General features: G+C 43.5%; 1 protein-coding gene across 1 annotated transcript in view; it reads left to right on the top strand.

Annotated features, from left to right (window-relative positions):
- Nucleotides 1–17,954, top strand: part of AMOTL2 (angiomotin like 2) — a 29,111-nt gene extending 11,157 nt beyond the window's left edge. The window contains exons 3-10 of the mRNA XM_007493898.3: nucleotides 236–509; nucleotides 2,404–2,548; nucleotides 3,659–3,751; nucleotides 9,195–9,490; nucleotides 11,150–11,442; nucleotides 13,570–13,784; nucleotides 14,431–14,616; nucleotides 15,856–17,954. Coding sequence (XP_007493960.2) covers nucleotides 236–509; nucleotides 2,404–2,548; nucleotides 3,659–3,751; nucleotides 9,195–9,490; nucleotides 11,150–11,442; nucleotides 13,570–13,784; nucleotides 14,431–14,616; nucleotides 15,856–15,914 — 1,561 coding nt within the window. The 3' untranslated portion in view covers nucleotides 15,915–17,954. The remainder of the gene's footprint in view (nucleotides 1–235; nucleotides 510–2,403; nucleotides 2,549–3,658; nucleotides 3,752–9,194; nucleotides 9,491–11,149; nucleotides 11,443–13,569; nucleotides 13,785–14,430; nucleotides 14,617–15,855) is intronic.
- The last annotated feature ends 1,085 nt before the right edge of the window (nucleotides 17,955–19,039 follow it).

The following is a 19,039-nucleotide window of genomic DNA, read 5'->3' as shown; positions in this document are numbered from 1 at the left end:
GTAAATGTCAGAGATGGTATTTAGACCCAGGCCTCCTGCCCCCAGCCATCACTCTGTCCTTTATGTTGATGATCTCAGAATGATTGCTTCATTTCCAACGGAAGTTCCCCAAAAGAAGAATAGCAGGTGAAAGTTGAAACCCACCTGAGAGTTCCCCAGCCCTTCAGAAGAGCAGGTATGGCTGCTAGTGAGGCAGTGACTAATGGCTTCTCCAATGGTTTCTGAATCTCTTTAGGATCTTGCAGGCTCAGATGGCCCAGCCTTTCGCGCAGCAGCAGCAGCAGCAGCAGCAGCTCCCACCTCCACAGCCTGCCCTGTGTCACAGCCCCGTGGGGTCCCTCACCCCAGCTGGGGTGGAGGCCCTGATGTCAGCACAGGCTGCCTCCACCACCAGCCACCTGGCCCAGATGGAGGCCATCCTGAGAGACAACGAGAAGCTCCAGAGAGAGAATGAGAAGTTGCTGAGGGAGTTCGAGACGTATAGCGAGAAGGCAAGCCGGATTCAGAAGGTAGGAAGGCTGGGGAGCCGGGATCGAGTCCCGCTGGGGCAGGGTCTGAGCCCTTGACAGGCTCTAAGGGACCAGTACAGGGCAGGCAGACCCAACCCAGAGAGACCAGGGAGCCATGAGGAGTGTCCAAAGCTGAGATTAGTGGGAAGGCTGAAGGGAGCGGGATTGGATGCATAAGAAAAAGGAGCTGAAAAGGATGGATTCCACAGCCTTTCAGTAGCCCATCTCTCAGGTGGAGTCCCCAGGGCCTTCCTGAATTCATCCAGGGTCCCCTCCAGGAACAGGCCGCCCCCCTCAGTCATCACACACACACACACACAGCTGTGAAGGAGCAACCCACAACCTGAGAAGTCTGGAGCAGAGCAGTTGTTGGGCTGATTAGAAAGAGGCCATTCACCATCTCCCTTTGCATTTGCAACTTCTCCTTGTCCCTCCCTGCGCAGGGCCTCCCACAGAGAGCCCTTTGTGTGAAGGCACACAACGGGAAGTCTGTTTCAGGCCAGCTTCAGCCCTCCTCTCCCCCCTCCTCACCAGAACAAATGGGGGACTTGTAGGCCTGCTGGAGGCTTGGGGGAGCACGTGCAGAACCCGTAGTAACCCGAATAAAAATGGAAAATGGAATGGGATTTCTCCAGACTGGGGGTTCTTAACCTCTTTTGTCTCACCAACCCCTTTGGCAATCTGGGGAAGCCTGTGGATCTCTTCTCAGAATAATGTTTTTAAATGCATAAAATAAAATCCTATTTCAAAGAAAACCAATTAGACTGAAGTATAGTCATCAAAAAAAAATTTTTTTTTACGTGCCCAGACCCTAAGTTCAGAATCCTTGATCTAATCCTAATCTGTAGTTTCCCCATGGTGGCTAGATATGGCCAGGGAAGAGAGGAGACTATAGAGGGAGGTAGAAACGGACTTGCTTGGTTTGATCCTTAAGTAAGTCTTACTCAGTTGTGTTTTTTCCCCCATGACTTAAATTCTGAAATTGGCAATTCTGAAATCCAAGACACAGATGGGGAAAGCCCAGAGAAGGTGACTTTAGGTCTGCTGCTATTAAAGGCTCAGAAGACTTTTTCCCAGGAGGCCCGACATAAAACAAGAGTAGGAGACCAGAGCCTCACCCAGACTCTAACACCTCCCATTCCCTGTGCTTCACAGGATAGGCTGGCCTGAAAACCAGCGCTTCTCCCTGGATAGTTTTCCTTATTAAAGGCAGAAAGAAGGTCATGGTGATTCATGTCCAAAGGAGCCATAGAGTGCTTAGAAATAAAGCACCCCACCACCACATGAGACTTCAGAATTGCTGGATGGCATTTTTTTCTTTGTAGAGATTCCAAGAGAAAAGGACAGTTTCAAATAGGGGTCTTTCTAGAACTCACTCCATGAGATCTTGGTGCCATTTTGAATAGGGATAGAGGGAAGATAAGAGATAACCTCATTCATTCAGGTCTTATAGATCAATGATCTCTCCATCCCATCAAGCTGGTTTTTATTCTAAATGTTGGGCTTGATGGGAATTGATAGGATGACGAAGACCATCAAAGCCAATTTTCCTTTTGACTCCTTAAACAAAATGTGTTTTTCCTGCTCTGGGAAATAGTTGATTCTGCTGATTTATGCCTTCAATTTGTATGCTTGTATCAAACAGTCATTCTGTGGTAGACAGGAATGAGAATGCCATGAGTTTATGCAGCTACCTCTTTCTATCCTCTCTGGCTCCTTCCTTAAAGGGCCGAATAGACCTCAAAAGAATTAACTCATGAATTCAGTTAGACATAGAAGGCTGCGGTGGTGTTAGAAAAGGAAGAAAAAAGGCAAATGCTATTCATGATAACCGTGGTTATTGCTTTCCTAAGGAAAGACTCTGATCCCTCATGTCCCACTTTGCTCCCCCCAGCTGGAAACAGAAATCCAGCGCATCTCTGAGGCCTATGAAAACCTAATGAAAGCTTCTACCAAGAGAGAGACCTTGGAGAAGACCATGAGGAACAAGATGAGTGGAGAGATGAGACGGCTCCAAGATTTCAACCGTGATCTAAGAGGTGAGAAAAAGTCAAAATGGTAGAAGGAAAGCAGCATGCAGATACTAGCTTTCTGTGATCCCATGTACCCATGTTCAGTTTTTCCAAAGAGGTCTTCTGCCTCCTTTGCCATGGGAAGTCTCACAATCTCCATGGTCATGGTAAGCCAAGTCAAGCATCTGTCATGTGCTAGGCTTCTGGAGATACAAAGAACAGCAAAAAAAATCCCAGTCCTTGCCCCCAGAGAGCTCACATTTGAATGGATAGAGACAACAGAAAAGCACCTCCTCAAACTCATACATTGTACTCAAGAAGACAAGAGAGACTGAAACTAACTTTATAGGAGAGCCTATGGCATGGATGGATGGATGGATGGATGGATGGATGGATGGGTGGATGGATAGATAGTTATTAGCAGACATTTTTTGGCATTCTAGGTTGTAGAACTTCCTAGTATTCCCTTCTGTCTGCCTAGATTCCAGTAAGCCAAAGGCAATTCTCCTCTTGGAGGTGGGACTCATTTAGACTTTAATGCAGGGGGCAGATGGGAAGCTCAGTGGATAAGAGAACCTAGAGATGGGAGGTCTTAGGTTGAAATCTGGCCTCAGGCACTCCCAGCTGTGTGACCCTGGGCAAGACCCTCATTGCCTAGCCCTTACCACTCTTCTGCCTTGGAACCAATACAGAGAAGTGATTCTAAGATGGAAGGTAGGAGTTTAAAAAAAAAAAAAGCTTTAATGCCTTTTCCTTGAAGTTATCACTAGTCACTACCTTGGGTAGACACAAAGCTTTCAGTCCTTTGATAGTTGATGTGAACTCTTCTCTTTATTTGAATAAAAAAGCATTACTTTAGGAATGAAAAAAAAATCCTAATTCTAGTCCTGGCTTGCCTTTAAGTCACTGGGTAGCCTTGGGAAAGTAATTTCCTCTATTTGAAACTAATTTTCTCATCTGTAAAATGGGAGGATTAGATTAGGTTATCTTTGATCAACATTCTAGCTCTAACTTTATATGTTTCTGAATTCCCATTTCAGCCAGACTTAGTTCAATAGGAATTGTTTGCTTTTCCAGTTTAACTAGATTCTGAAGGAAAACTCATTTTTTCCTCTTTCTCTTTAATATTTGAAACAGAGAGATTAGAATCTGCAAACAGACAACTAGCCAGCAAGACGCAGGAGGCCCAGGAGGGAAACCAAGGCATGGTGGCCAAGCTTCTTGCTCAGAGTAAGTACCAGATACCCTTGTCTGCCCAGTTCAAGGATGTCTTGGTGGGAATTTGAGGCGGATGTTACACTTACTATGAGAAATACGAAAACAAAAAAACCCACTCATGTCTTCAAAGGAGAGAGGTGTTCTAGTAATCCAGGAGAGAATTATATCATGAGGGTTAGCACCAGGATAATAATGTGGTGGTAAGGCTAGACAGTAAAGAATGAAATCGAGAAGGACTTTGAAGGAAGAAACAATAGATTTAATAGCATGTTAGACCTCGAGGATGAGGGAAAGGAAAAAGACAACTGAGATTCCTAGGTGACTGGAATAATCATTTTACTGCTTAGAGAAATGGGAAAGTTGAGAAGGAGTCTGCTTTTGAGGGTTAGTTTAGGCTGGTTGGGAAAGGAAAGAGTTATTGGTTTTTAAGATAGGAAGGAAAGAAGAGCTAGTAAAGGAGGCATCAGAAGACCTGGGTTCAAATTCTACCTTTGTTGATTAGTATCTGATTTGGGGCTAGGTGACACCTGAGGCTCCTTCCAGCTCTAATTCTGAAACAATAAAATCTGAAACAATAAAAACAATGACATAAAGCGGACTTGAGGGGGAGGGACCAGTAAAGTTCTGTATCCAAGAAACCAGGTCAGAAAAGAGTTTTAAGAAATAGTTGTCATTGGTTCAGCTAGGTAGCTCAGTCAATTGAGAGCCAGGGCTAGAGAAGGGAAGTCCCTGGGTTCAAATCTAGCCTCAGATACTTCCTAGATGTGTGAGCTGGGTAAAACACTTAATTCCCATTGCCTAGCCCTTACTACTCTTCTGCCTTGGAACCAAGACAGAACTTCCTTGTAACTAAGATGGAAAATAAAGGTTTAAAAAAAATAAAAGACATAGTTGTTGGTTAGAGGCATCAGCTATTCAAAAGAAGTCAGGGAGGCTAAGTACAGAGAATAGATATTGAGAGAATGGATATTGATCTATTAGTTTCAGGAGAATGGTGGGGATATAAAAGCACCTAAATGAGAAATAGAGGCAGCAGCTATAAACCTCACATTCAAAAAGTTTGGAAATAGGAAATAAATTTGTCTATGAAAGAAAAAAATTAGATGGTGGCTATAGAATGGGTTAGGGACAAGTAAAACATCTGAGTTTTTGCTTTGTTTTTAAAGAAGACTCAGCAAATATTTATTAAATACCTAATGTGCAATTGGAACATGTTGTAAGGTAGAAGAGAGGAAGCCTAGAGAACTGAAGTGGTAGAATTATTAATTTATTAGAACTAGAGTTAATAACAGAGGAGTTAGTGTGATAGAACTGGAGAAAAACCACCTTCTGAGGCTGAACAGAAGAAAGAAATGGAGGCTAGATTTACAAACAGATATATCGAGGTAAAGGCAGGAAAACACAAGGGAAGCTGGGAAGTCGTTGTTTGGGGAGTAGGAAATTAGGGTTTTAAGGAAAAGAAAGAGGGTCCAAGAAGAATCCTTCTGAGAGTATGTGGTTGGGGGAAAATGAGAAAAATCAAAGAATTGTAGGAGCCTCTTATAGGTCATGTTTTCAGGGTTCACCTAATATTACCTGTGACCTAAGGGATGATCCAGAATTGGGCATATTTAACCTATCCTGACCTAAGAGTGGTGAGGTGAGAATTCAAAGAGCTAGGCGGAATCTTGAGGAGGGAAGCAGAGGAGGAGACTAATGGACCGGACCCAATGGAAAGGTCCTAGGGAGAGAGAGAAGCACAGACGTGGGAAGTAGGAGTCATAGAAGGAAGGTAAAAGAGGGAGAGAAGAGAAATAGAAAGCCTAGCTGTGGAGCAGCCTCCTGGTGTTCAGGCTTGGGGTGCGACTCAAGGGTCGACTGAGTATGAATTCGGTGAAGTTTGAATGGAGACACAGGATGGCATATTGGGGCAATAGGCTTCTGGAATTTTGCTAGAAAGAAAGGAAAATGAAAAAAAGGAGGGAGGCAGAGTAAGGTTTCTTTAAGGCAGCAGAAGAGGCCAAGCTGCTCTTGGAAGTTTTTTGAGTTCCCCAGGGAGAACTAAGCTGTTCTTGGCACTTCAGCCAGAGTTATTAATCACCACAGCCATCAGCGTGACCTGGATTCTTCACATTCCAGAGGCTGTTCCTGCTGTTCCACTCTTTAGTCTCTCCTCCCCTCAGCTCTCAGTCCCAAGTCTGTTAGCTTCCTTCTTTTCCTTACTCTATTGTCTTATTTTCCCTCTCTCTCTGTCTCTCTTTCCCTCCTCCCTCTGTCTCTGTCTCTCTCTCCCTCCTCCCTCTGTCTCTGTCTCTTTCTCTCCCCCTCTGTTCTCTCTCTCTCTCTCTCTCTCTCTCTCTCTCTCTCTCTCTCTCTCTCTCTCTCTCTCTCTCTCTCTCTCTCTCTCTTCCTTCTTCCCTCCAAGGGGCTTCAAGTTAGACTTTAGGTTGCTTCATTCATGGCCTTAAAATAAAACCATTTAAAAGCATTTTCTCTTTAAAAAAGTCACTCCATTCCACCACTTTCTCCAGTCACTACCCCACTTATTACAGTTGTGCTCCTTCCTCACCCTCTGTTTCACACTCACCAACAGACACATATGACTTACTTTGATGAACTTTCTTTCTCTAAAATAAAAATTGGGTTACTTTATTCCATCTGACTTTGGGGTCAGTTGAGAGAGAAGATAAAGTCTGACCTTGATTTCCCTCTTCCACTGAAGTGCACATGAAAGGGGTTCACATCCTAAAAGAAAACTCCTTTTAAGAAATACTCTGTAGAACATAGAACTGGGTGATTTGGGAAAGGGACATTTTGATAAAACTCCTCCTGCAAAGTTTTAGTATCCTACAAACAAGGCAGCATTTCTTTACCTCGTTCTTAAGCCCTTCATAGCCCACAGGATGGAAACATTTGAATTTTCACATCAAAAGTCTCCAGTGTTTGCCACATGATTTTTTTTTTAAATTTAGGTTATTCTTTAATTCTTTAAGGGATGATCTGTAATTCGATCTTTACAAATCTTTTGGGTGCTTTGGGGGTTGATCCAAAAATATTTTATGCATTTTGTAGTTATTTGGGATACAATTTCTCATTATGTTATTTATTTTACACTATTTTTTTTTTAAACCAAGAGGCAGGAAGCTGCTTTTAGAAAGGCAGCCATTGTGCCAGGCTTATTCTTATAAAACTTAGATTTAATACATGTGTACACACACACACACAAATGCATATGGCACCATTAATCCTGAGTGAGTGACACTCCATATGGCTACTCTTCTCCTAACATCAATTGAATGGGCCTGGATCAGGCTGACAACATTCTAAGATAGAAGAATCCCATTGGTCCCTGAAGCGTTTCCTTCCCAAAACCCTTTTGTCTACTTCCCTGCATAGATCAAACTGCGATGGGGGTGTGGAGAGGCTGGGGGGATATAAGAAGACATTTAGGCCACATAAAAACAGAGATCAAAATACCTTTTTAGTGCTTGCTTGGACAGCACGTACACAAAATATTTTTAAAAAATATATATTTAAATCCTTTTTTTCTCCTGATCTCTCCTCCCCTAAACCTGTTCTTTTGGATTTCAACCTTCTAATTCTCCCAACAATTAGAATGGACAACTCCATTTAAACCTATTTGGGTATTTCCCCCCAGCCCCCAAACAAACATGTTCCCAAAGAACACCCTTTGTCCCAGGATGGTTTCCTCTGCCTGTATATACATCTGACAATTTCAGTGAATTTCATAACAGAAGGAAACAAAGGGCTGGAATGGGATAGGCCTGCATTCCCCTTCCCCGCCCTTCCAACCTTAAGTAAACTAATCACTTAGGGCATGAGGATATTATTGTGCTTCCCAAGGCTCTCTTCTTTCCTAAAATTCTTTTGACATCAGAGAAAATGCCTTCTGTTGCAACCAGGCTTGTCTTTCAGGAGAAAACCTGTTTTCTAAGCAGTCCCGGGGCCAACAGCTCTGCCCGGAGCCTTTGCTGTATATTTGTCCCCCTGGTCTCTTGCTCCCCTGCAGTTTCAGCTCTCTGGCAGACTTGGCAAAGGAGGGGGACAGGCCATAGTGGAAATAGTCCTGGGTTAGAGTCCAGACCAAGTTTTGCTTAAGCTGTACAACTTTGACCAAGTTTTCCCCTTGCAAAGAGACTCTAAATGAAGAGATTGGACTGCATGAACTCTTCAAGTTGTGCCGGCTTAGAAAATGTCAAACTGGGACTCTTATGGAAAACTAATGCTGATTGAGGGTTTGTCTCTATTTGCGGTGCCTTGGGGTGTCATTTCCTATCTTTTCCTCATTCTTCAGTTCTTAGATTTTAGGGGGAATTCTGCGTGTCTCTTACCATCAGTCTGGGCCTTGGGTATTTATTCTGTCAGCTTCAGCATCTCCACATGGCTAGGAGGGTCACCAACTTTAGGCACTTAACAGGATGCTGATTAAAAAGCAAACGGGCAAAGAATAGGGAAGTAGAGCCTCCCCCTTGTGCAAATATGTGTTTTGAGCTTTGATATGTTCACTCAAAGTTGCATTACCCGGTCTTAGCATAAGCATTCCGCCCTTTAAATTTCCAAACCCATACTTCGTTTACTTGCAGAGTCGCTCCAAGGTGGCATGGAAGGGAGCATTTTCACCCTTCTTAGCAGACTGCCAATGCAACAGAAAGCACTGGCTTTGGAAATGGAAGGCTCAGCTCGTATGTTGTATTCGCTGAGTGACTCTGGGACCACTCCGGGCCCAATTTTCTCCATCTTTAAAATGAAGGAATTAGTTTAGACCAGAAGTGTCAAAACCCAAATAGAAACAGAGGTTACTCTACATAAGGGTTCCTTGTAGGCCATGTACTAACTTAATTTTAAAATGTAATATTAATCTAGATTGTATTTATTTGTTTTGTTCGATATTTTCCAGCTTACATTTACATTATAATCTGGTGTGGGCTGCTCTCTAGAGTATTCTGGGTCCCATGTTTGATGCCTAGGGTCTAGAAATAGCCCAAGGCTATTTTGAACTCTAAATCTTATTCTTTTTGGAACGAGTCGACTAATTCTTTTCTATTTCTTTTTTAAACCTCCGTTTCTGCCTTAGAATTGATACTAAGTATTGATTCCAAGGCAAAAGGGCAGTAAGGGCTAGGCAATTGGGGTTAAGTGACTTGCCCAGGGTCACACAGCTAGGAAGTATCTCAAGGCCGGATTTGAACCCAGGACCTGGCTCTCTATCCACTGAACCACTTAGCTGCCCCTGAATTGACCCGTTCTAATAATTTTCTACATATAACAGACAGGTTAGCAGAATGGAACATACCTGGTTGAAAAAAACCCTAAATAGCTACGTCCCGGAGATCCTCCTAGTAGGAGTGTATCTTCTTGTTTTATTTTTATTTTTTTATTATTGACATAATGGTTTGTACATCAAATATTTGAACAAGGGAGTGAACGGACCTCTTTTTCTTCCTGTCCCTTTCAGACTATGAGTCTCAGCAAGAACAAGAAAAGATGGAACGAGAGATCTCGCTGCTGCGCAGCTCCAACGAGGACCAGCGGCGACGGGCGGAGCTGCTAGAGCAGGCCCTGGGCAATGCCCAGGCCCGGGCGGCAAAAGCAGAAGATGAGCTTCGCAAGAAGAAGGCCTATGTGGAGAAGGTGGAGAGGCTTCAGCAGGCCCTGGGGCAGCTGCAGGCAGCCTGTGAAAAGAGGGAGCAGCTAGAGCTTCGCCTTCGCACCCGCCTGGAGCAGGAGCTGAAGACTCTGCGGACGCAGCAGGTGAGTGAGTGGCCGAGAGTTCTGCTAGGGTTCGGGCCGGGCAAGTCGCCTGATTCCTGCGTCCCTCTGAGGTCTTGCTCTGATCTCTGGTCCCAAGCACCTGGCTGATGTTTCCCTGCAGCCTGGAGCTCCCGTGGACACTCCCCTGAGTGCGCAGCCTCTCTGGCGACCTGACGGTGACACGCGCTCTGCCCATTGGGGTTTGGTTAACGATGAGCAAATCACGACCCCGAAATCCTCTGTTCCTATCATCAGACTTTTCCATTCCCCTAAAGTGTACTTTAGGAGAGGCGTAAGAGTCAGAGAGTGCTGGACCCAGTGTCCAGAAGGCTGCACGGGAGCCCAGCCTCAGATGCTTCATTCTGAACCTCTGTTTGCCTCAGTTTCCTCATCTGTAAAATGAAACTAATAAGATTACTGCAAGGATACAATGAGATAACATAAAGTGGTTTGCCACAACTGCGTGATCACATGGGCCGATGGGGATATGATGGAGGATATAGATTTAAATGATCACTCTGGTGCAAATATCAATAATATGGAAATAGGTCTTGATCAAGGACACGTGTAAAACCCAGTGAAACTGTGCAATGGGGTGGGGAGAGGGGAGGGAAAGAACATGAGTCTTGTAAGCCCGGAAAAATATTCTAAATTACTTAAATAAATCAAATTCCCCCCCCAAGAAAAACCATAAAGTGGTTTGCAAACATTAATATGATATCTAAATGCTAGTTCTTATTATTAATAATTAATTAATAATTAGTAATTATTATTAATAATTATTGCACATTTATATAGTACTTTATAGCTACAGAGAGGATGATGGGCTTTATGGCCTTTATGGCCATCTTGGCCAAGTGCCATCATCACATTGATCCTTTCACAGAGATTATTGTCTTCATTTTACAGATGAGAAAAACTGAGGTTGAGAGAAGTCAGGGACTTACTTGGGTTCACTCATCTACTTCATGTGACTTTTGTAATCTCACTTAGCCTCAGTTTCCTCATGTGTGAAGTAGGGATAATCATGGCCCCTGTCTCCTAGAATTGTTATAAGGTTTGAAATGCTTTTTGCCCACTTTAAGGTGCTATAGCAATTCAAAGTATTATTGTCCTGGGTTCAAATCGGGCCTCAGACACTTCCTAGCTGGGTGACCCTGGGCAAGTCACTTCATCCCCATTGTCCAGCCTTTACCACTTTTCTGCCTTGCCACGGTACTAGTGGGATTTGGTAGGGGGATGAATGTCCTCTCCCTATCCCAGAACCAATGCACAGTATTGATTCTAAGACAGAAGGTAAGGGTTTAAAAATATTCGTTATTTTAAAATACAATTAATTAATTATTATTATTATGATATATTATATATAATAATGTAATTATAATTTTAATTAATTAATAAAATATCAAAAATAAAAAAGTATTATTATTATTATTACTGTCCCTTATAGAAACATTCCTGACCTTTCCTATGATTTGTCCTAAGCTCATTCGTGAGTCTGTAGAGAATTAAACTTGCAAAAGAATCCAGACCTAATCCCTAATTCAAGTCCCACCTTAAAACATGAACTTGTGGGTCAGAGAAGCCCCGAGTGTGAGTCCCCTTTGGGACCCGCCAGCCACCAGTCGGTGACCCCAGCCTCTTCTTGTGCCCACCCAGAGACAGATGGCGGCGCCGAGCAGCGGATCCCCTGAACTCAGTGTGCCCAGGCTGTCGGAGCAGCTGAGGGAGAAGGAGGAGAAGATCTTGGCCCTCGAGGCAGACATGACCAAGTGGGAACAGAAGTACCTGGAAGAATGTACCATGAAGCAGTTCGCCATGGATGCTGCTGCCACAGCGGCCGCTCAGCGGGATACAACCATCATCAACCACTCGCCTCAGCACTCCCCCAACAGCAGCTTCAATGAAGATCTCCTGCTAGCCAACCACAAGCACCAGGAGATGGAGAACAGGTGAGAACTGGTCCAGATCTTCTTTCGCCCTCCCTCATCCGGTGACGCGCCAGACAGAATCTCTTTAGCTTTCGGTGAAACACGAGTTTGGGGCCGTTTTCCCGATCACTCAACCCCCAGGGAGGCTTCTTTGATGTAAGAACTGAAATGTGGCCCAATGGGCTGGCAGGGGGGCCCCCACTTTCTTGTCTGTGCCTTGCCACTAAGACCTTGGGCGAGTCACTGGTCTTCCAGTGATTTGTTTATTTCACTTATAATTATAATATAATTATATATTATATATATATATCATGTTATACATATATAATATATATTATATAATTATATCTTATTTATTCTCACAGAGAATAAATAACAATAATCAATAATAGCTGGCCTTTACATAAAGCTTTCGTGTTTTTCAAAGCATTTTACAAACATTATCTCATTTGATCCTCACAATAACCCTGGGAGGCGGGTATCGTCACTCTTTGATTTTTATAGATGGGGAAACTGAGATAGACCGAGGTTAAGGGACTCAACAAGGGACACAGCTAGTGTCCGAGGTGAGACTTGGAAAGGAAACATAATGATAATAACAGCTTTCATTTATGTAGCCCTTTAAGACTTATAAAGTCTTTTATAGACGTTCTCTTCTGTATGATGGAGATAATCACATACTTGTATTCCCAGCCTCATAGGCTTTGTAAATCATCAAATGCTCTAGAAATAGGAGCTATTATATAGTATTCTTATAGTATAGTGTGTTATTATGCTTTGAAACCTGTAGTCAGTCACAAGTAAAACCCTAAGGGCAGTCAGCAAACACAGCTTTTCAGAGAAGACAGTGATAATGATGGGTCTTTAAAGATAAAGGTTCCCAGCATTATTCACTATTTTTTGTCTCTATAAAATTTATAGTGCACTTGGACAGGCCAGTTTTGCCACCAGGTAAAAACAAGAGCAGCAGATTATCTTTATATAGTGCTTTAAACTTCTCCAAATGTCTCAGATTGGTTTTCTCTTTTGATCCTAACAATGATCCGGTGAAGCAAGGATTTAAAATCCTCCCTTTTGGGCAGCTGGGTAGCTCAGTGACTTGAGAGCCAGGGCTAGAGATGGGAGGTCCTGGGTTCAAATTTGGCCTCATATACTTCCCAGCGGTGTGACCCCGGGCAAGTCACTTCACCCCCATTATCTAGCCCTGACCACTCTTCTGCCTTGGAACCAAGACACAGATTTGATTCCAATACGGAAGGGAAAGGTTTTAATTTTTTAAAAAATCCTCCCTTTTATATGTGAGGAAACTGAGGTAGCCTTGCCCTAAGGTTATAGAGCTCATGAGTGGCATGAGCCCCCACTGTCTTTGAACATTTTAGGCAAAAATCTGATTATGGTTCTAAAAGTGGGCGAATGTTTCATTTCTAAGCAGATATCAAATGATTTGATGTTTCCAATTGATTGACATTTGATCTTGACTCTTTGGTCAGTGTATGGCTTGGCTTCACTTTTTTTTTTAAACCCTTCTGTCTTAAAATCAATACTGTATATTGGCTCCAAGGCAGAAGAGTGGTAAGGGCTAGGCATTGGAGGTTAAGTGACTTGCCCAGGGTCACACAGCTGGGAAGTGTCTGAGGCCAGATTTGAACCTAGGACCTCCCATCCCTGGACCTGACTCTCAATCCACTGAGCCACCCAGTTTCCCCCTGGCTTCACTTTTCCTTCATCTTTGTACAGCCTGTGCAAACCAATATCCCTGCTTGAAGGAAGGGCTGTGTGGATACCACCATTGAAAAAGATTTCCAGCAGTTTTATTTAACAACTTATACAGGTCCTATTTTCAGAGCCTGGATTTTAAATTGTATTTGGAAGTCAGAATGTGATCCTGTATCTAGAGAACCTATAGTGAACCATGGTCAAGAGAAAGCCGCTCCAGCCATTTTCATTCCACTGCAGCAGTCACTGGTTGCCTACTCTAGGCTAAGCTCCGTGCTAGGCACTGGGGAAAACAAAGACAAGGTGGACAAATGACCGTATTCTTTTGACTCTTCTGTGCAGCCATCAGGCAAGAGGGAGGCTGAGAGAAATATCTTCAAGAAATATTGGTTTTGCCATTAAAAGGATGCTTTCTTTGCTCTCCGACCCCAGGTTAAAAGTACTCCATGCCCAGATCCTGGAGAAGGATGCTGTCATAAAAGTACTTCAGCAGCGTTCGAGGAAGGACCCGGGCAAGACCTCGCAATGTTCTCTGAGACCTGCAAAGTCTGTGCCATCCATCTTTGCAGCTTCAGGGACCCAAGGCTGGCAGACCGTGTCAGCCGTCAGTGAAGGACAAGCCGATGGCCTCTCCTGGGGAGTAGCAGGTAGGAGGATCATGGGAATATGGACAGATGCAGGGAGGATTTTGCCACGAGGTCTTGCTCCACAGTTTTTATTTTTTTGACCTTTCTACTTCATTTGGTTCATCTCATCTAAAAATAGAGGGACCTAGAAAGCAAGTAGCTGAGGTCTTGAGAGTCCCCAAAGAAGTCGGAGCTGCTCTATTAAGATTAAAGGGGGAATGTGGATAAAGCTCCTGATCAGGAAGACATGAGTTCAAACGTGGCCCAAGACACGGTCTAGCTATGTGACTGAGCAAGTCACTTCATCCTGGTTTCCTCAGTTTCCTCATCTGCCAAATGAGTTAGAGAAGGAAAGGGCAAACCGCTCCAGTATCTTTGTCAAGAAAATCACAAATAGGGTCACGAAGAGTCAGACACGGCTGAAAATGACGGAACAATAAACAGCATTAGGATTAAGTATGAGGTAGTAGATCCAGACTGGATTTGGTTGGAAAGTTAGGCACTGAGTTCAAATCCCAAATGAGAAAATATCTGTAAAATTGGTATAGATTTGGCATGTAATATAGCAATTCTGTGATTGCTTATTCCCTTCCCTTTCTCCCCAAGAAGAACCATTTTATAGGGGATGCTGATGCCAACCTAAAAATACCTTGTGTTCTTCCGGCAGGTCGGGTCCCAGCAGAGGAGATTCCAGCTGCCCCCCATCCCTCCCATGCCAAACATGGGAGCAAGGATGGAAGTACTCAGACTGATGGCCTTCCTGACAGTGTCATCACCTCCCAGGGACATGCACCCGAGGGCCCCATGGGTGGCAGCAGTGGCGGTGGCAGCAACCATGGCGGAACCTTAACTGGTAAGCACTTCTGCCTTGTTGGCCTACCCTGATCATCTGTCAAGAGATACAGAGAAGAATGAAGGGTGCGAGGCAGAGACAGGAAAGGAGAGAGGGAGGGAAGAAATGGAATGAAACCATCTACCAGCTGTCCAATCCATTGGCACTTGATTGATCTTGAATAGCTGATATGACTTGGCCTTGGTGCCTGTCTTATCTTCCATTGTCAAGAACTCATGATGTGAGGGAGGGAAATAATGTGATTATTGTAACCAAGGAATAATGCTCTAAATTGACTAAATAAACTTATTCAAATGGGGGGTGGAGAAAAGAAAAAAGAACTCATGATGTGTTTGTGTGCTGCCAAAGGTGAGATCAAAGAGCCAGAGAGGTGGAAAAGAGAGAATGATGAGATGAAAGTCAGGAAGGAAAGGGAAAAGGTGGAGAGCAGGGAAGAACCTGGATAAGAATCTGTCTGAGATTTTTGCACAATGCATTATAGCGATGGAATTCATTAGTTTGTTAATTCATTTATTAAACATTTATTAAACACCTTTTGTATACCAAACCCTGTGCTAGATGCCAGAGACAACATACAGTCCCCATCCTCAAGGAACTTACATTCTCCTAAGGGATGTGGGGGAGACAACATGTCCATGTCCGTATATAAGTAAATGTAAAATTATGTTCAGAGTAAATCAAAAGAAATTGTGGAGTGGCTGCTGGAAGGAAGGAAGAGGTGGAGGTGAGAAGGGAATGTATTCCAGGCATGGAAAAACTATACTGACCAGTTCGGCTAATGGCCTTCTCTAATCAGAGGAATTTGTTGTATAAAGGGCCATGAAAGGGAGGAGTCGGGAGCAGATTCCATTTGTCCTCTCCTCACACGCCCCTTCACACCCCTTCTGTAGTAGAATCTGCATAGTTCTGTCTGTGCCTCATCAGTGAAGAGAACCACAAATATGACAGGAATCTCCAGGCTCCCCTCCCTCACATACTGCTTGCACCCTTCCCCCCTTCAGCCAAAGGAGTGGAGATAAGCCCCTCTGCACTTTGGGGGATGCTGATGTGCCCAGGGAAAACAGGCTCAAGTCTAGGAGGGAGGAGGAGCAAATCCCTGTATGTTCTTTGGACGCCAGAAATGTCTGGCCAGGCTTCCGTGCAGAATAGGGATGGCTTATCTTAAAATGTTTGTGTTTTAGAAGAGGGAGCTGTAGTGACCTTGGGAGACTCATTCCTAGGTGTCTTTCTCTCTCTCAGAGTCTTCAGCTACAAACAAGACTCAGGACATGTCTGAGATGGTGGAGATCCTCATTTAAAGAAGAAGCCGACGATGTGGCCCCCAAAAGAGCTTCGTGCCCGCCTCTGCCTCAATAGATCCCAGCAGATTTCTCTCAGACTACTGGCTCCTGTCTGTCCTCTGACCTAGACCTGGGGAACCCTTTACCCTGCGACCTGGCTGGGCACTCACTCTCTTTGGTCAGATTTAGGCCATGGAGTTTGGAAGGAAACTTAATGATGCGGGAGCAGGGCTGCTCCCTCAACAAGCCATGGAAGTCAAGGACTCAGCCTGGACTTGCTGGGCCACATACGATTCCACAGGCAGATAAGGAGAGTTCAGAGAGGGGCTGAGCCCCCCTCTTGATCCTAACATGCCTTGAACCATGAGAGGGAGACCGAAAGACTGGGAAAGTTTGTGGGGAGGGCAGTGTGTGGAGAAGACACCCTCATCTGGGTCCTGGAAGAACTGGTTGCTCAGTTTCCAAGGAGAGCCATCTTGTTGGTACCAAAACCTCAGATGCCAGTTGCCAGAAGTTAGCCTGTGCTTGTGTTTTGCTGGCTCTGCGAGATTCTTACTCCCCCTCTGTTCCACTTCTGCTTTCATCTTACAAGGACTGGAATTTGGTGGGGTGGATATGGTTTTTATTGATTTATCAACTGCCCCAGCCAGCTTGCTAAGAGGAAAGTCCCTTAACTCTCTTAGATTGGACTGTGTACCCTTGGGCTGCACTAGGAGACTTTGTGCTATTATTTGTATATAATTCCTTCTTGTGGGGAACAGAATGGATATTTTTCATTTCAGGTTCTTTCCCACATGCTTTGTTTTCCCTGTCCCTGTCAGCTGCTGTCTTTGTCCCTTCCTTGTCCTGTTCCTTAATATTTGACTTCTTCGTTTTTTTTAATCCTTTTGATTGTGGACACCCTGATCTTTCGAATGTTTGCCATCTTATCCTTTTCCTCCATTTTACATCCTGTTTCTTTCGAACTTTAAATATCCATCTGAAGAGCCCTTCAGATGCCATTGCCTGCCTTTTGGACAGTCTCCACAATTCCTGTCAATGGAATTTCCCTTCTGTTTGTCTGGTTATAAACCATGAGCCAAATGGAATGTATCCGTGTGTATATCTGAGTGTGCCCCCTGTGTGTGGTGGATGTATCCCAGTGTTCCCTTCTTTCTGTTTCCATTCAGGGAACAAATGGCAGCAGCCATCTTAAGTTCAGCTGAGTTTTTTCTGAGGTCAAAGAACCCTGAGCTAGAAATGGGATCATAATTTGGAAAAAGAAAAAGAAAGAAAAGAAAAGAAAAAAGAAAACCACCCATCGCAGAATTACGAGATTTAATTTAAATCAATGACCAACAAAACAAAAAAAGGACTTCTGAGATGGAGCCATTTATACAGGCAGAGGATTAATTGGATTTTTTTGGCTGCACATTTTGGCCCTCACACTCTGAAGTAATACTAAATGTACTGATATTGTGAAAATTCTCTTACATGCCCTTGGCTACTGACAGCTGGCTTCTGGCAGTAGTGGATTTTGACTTGTGTATAAGTCGTTCAGCTCAGACCCCAGGAAAAATGATATTTCCCTGGTTTGTCCTTCTGGTTTTCAGCTCTATCTCTATATCTATATTCTTCTCTTTGTTTTTAGATTTTATATATATATATATATTTTTTTTTTCTGATTCCTTCAGTTTCCTTTTTAAAACATCCATGCATTTGCTGGACAACTGCATTTTTTATTATCTACCCTTCCCCACACGCTTTAAAATGGATTTGGTTCCTGTGCATTGTTTACAAAGCAAAAAACAAAAAGCAAAACAAAGCGGAAAAATATTGTGAAAGAGGAAGACAACTTAATATATTTTGGATTAATATTGGTATTTCTTTTAAAAGTATTTTTTCGTGCTGTGAACTTTTTTCTGCCAAAGACAATGATGTTTGTTTGTATGTTTTAAGTTATCTTAAGTATTTAAAAATGTAAACTTGGCTGTGTTGCTGTGCCACCCTGTACCAGGACTGCTGTAGCATTCCACTTGGTATAACAGTATTTTAATTAAAAAAAAAGGTAAAAATGTTGCCATGGACTGTTCTCTGTTTTGTCCCTTCCTAGAGAGAGACCCTAGGGCAAAGAGACCTGAACTCCAGATCTTAACCTTCATTCCAGTCATATTTTAAACAATGGCCAGGATATTTTCCTGAACAACTGATACAAAATGATTGCTAACTATTTTCCAAAAGGGAAGTGGGCCGCCACGGTAGGCTTTTGGGGGGTAGCTGCTGGCTAATGCAGCCCCTGAGATCATTTCCAACTAGGAGTGTCTCTACGTCATGTTGACTAAAGAGCAATACTGTACTGGGCTGGAAAGGGACCCATCAGATTCCTTAAAGACTACTCATCCAGTAGATTGGGGAGTTAATCAAATTGATAAGAGAACTCCTCCTAAATAACTTCTCTGTGCATATCTATTTGAGTCTCTAGGAAGTCTGCCGGGGAAATGGGCATGCATCTTTGGTGATAGGCATCTATTTGCAATGCATAGATAAAATATGGTTTAATCACCTGGGAAACAAAAGACAAGTTAAGCATTTAGTGATGTAGCTTACAGGGAAGGAGTTCTCTTTTAATTTTAGTCCTAGGAGGGGTGAGAATATGGGTACAGGAATGTGTGTTTATCTACTATATTGTTCCTCCTTGCCGTCCTCTCCCTGCCCCACCCTTTCAAAGATTAGCTCAAATTCCTTCTCTTAAATGAGGCCTTTAGGAATTCCCACAGTTGCTACTGCTTCCCCTCTGCCTCCAATGGAAAAAAAAAACCCAACAACTTGCCTTCAAAGAGCCTGCATTCTACTGGGGAAGAAATAAGTGCACAAGTGAAGAAATCTAGCTCAATAAATTTTAATGGGGGAAAGAGGGAATCAACTGGGTGGTGAGGGAACACAAAGTCTTGTAGGAAGTAAGCACTTATGCTGAGCTTTGAATGAATTCAAGTCATCCAGCATTTACTAAACACTTAATATTCCAGGCACTGTGGTAAGTGCCAAAGATACAAAAAAAAAGGCCAGCAGTCCCTGTTCTCAAGAAGCACACAGTTGGATGGGGGAGTCAGTGCACAAATGATTATGTACAAACAGAATTTATATAGATGAATTGAGGGTAGTCT

Source organism: Monodelphis domestica, chromosome 4 (assembly GCF_027887165.1).
Source record: "Monodelphis domestica isolate mMonDom1 chromosome 4, mMonDom1.pri, whole genome shotgun sequence".
Lineage (NCBI taxonomy): Eukaryota > Metazoa > Chordata > Mammalia > Didelphimorphia > Didelphidae > Monodelphis > Monodelphis domestica.
The sequence above is the reverse complement of the archived record's forward strand: the minus strand, read 5'-3'. Positions and strand labels throughout refer to the sequence as shown.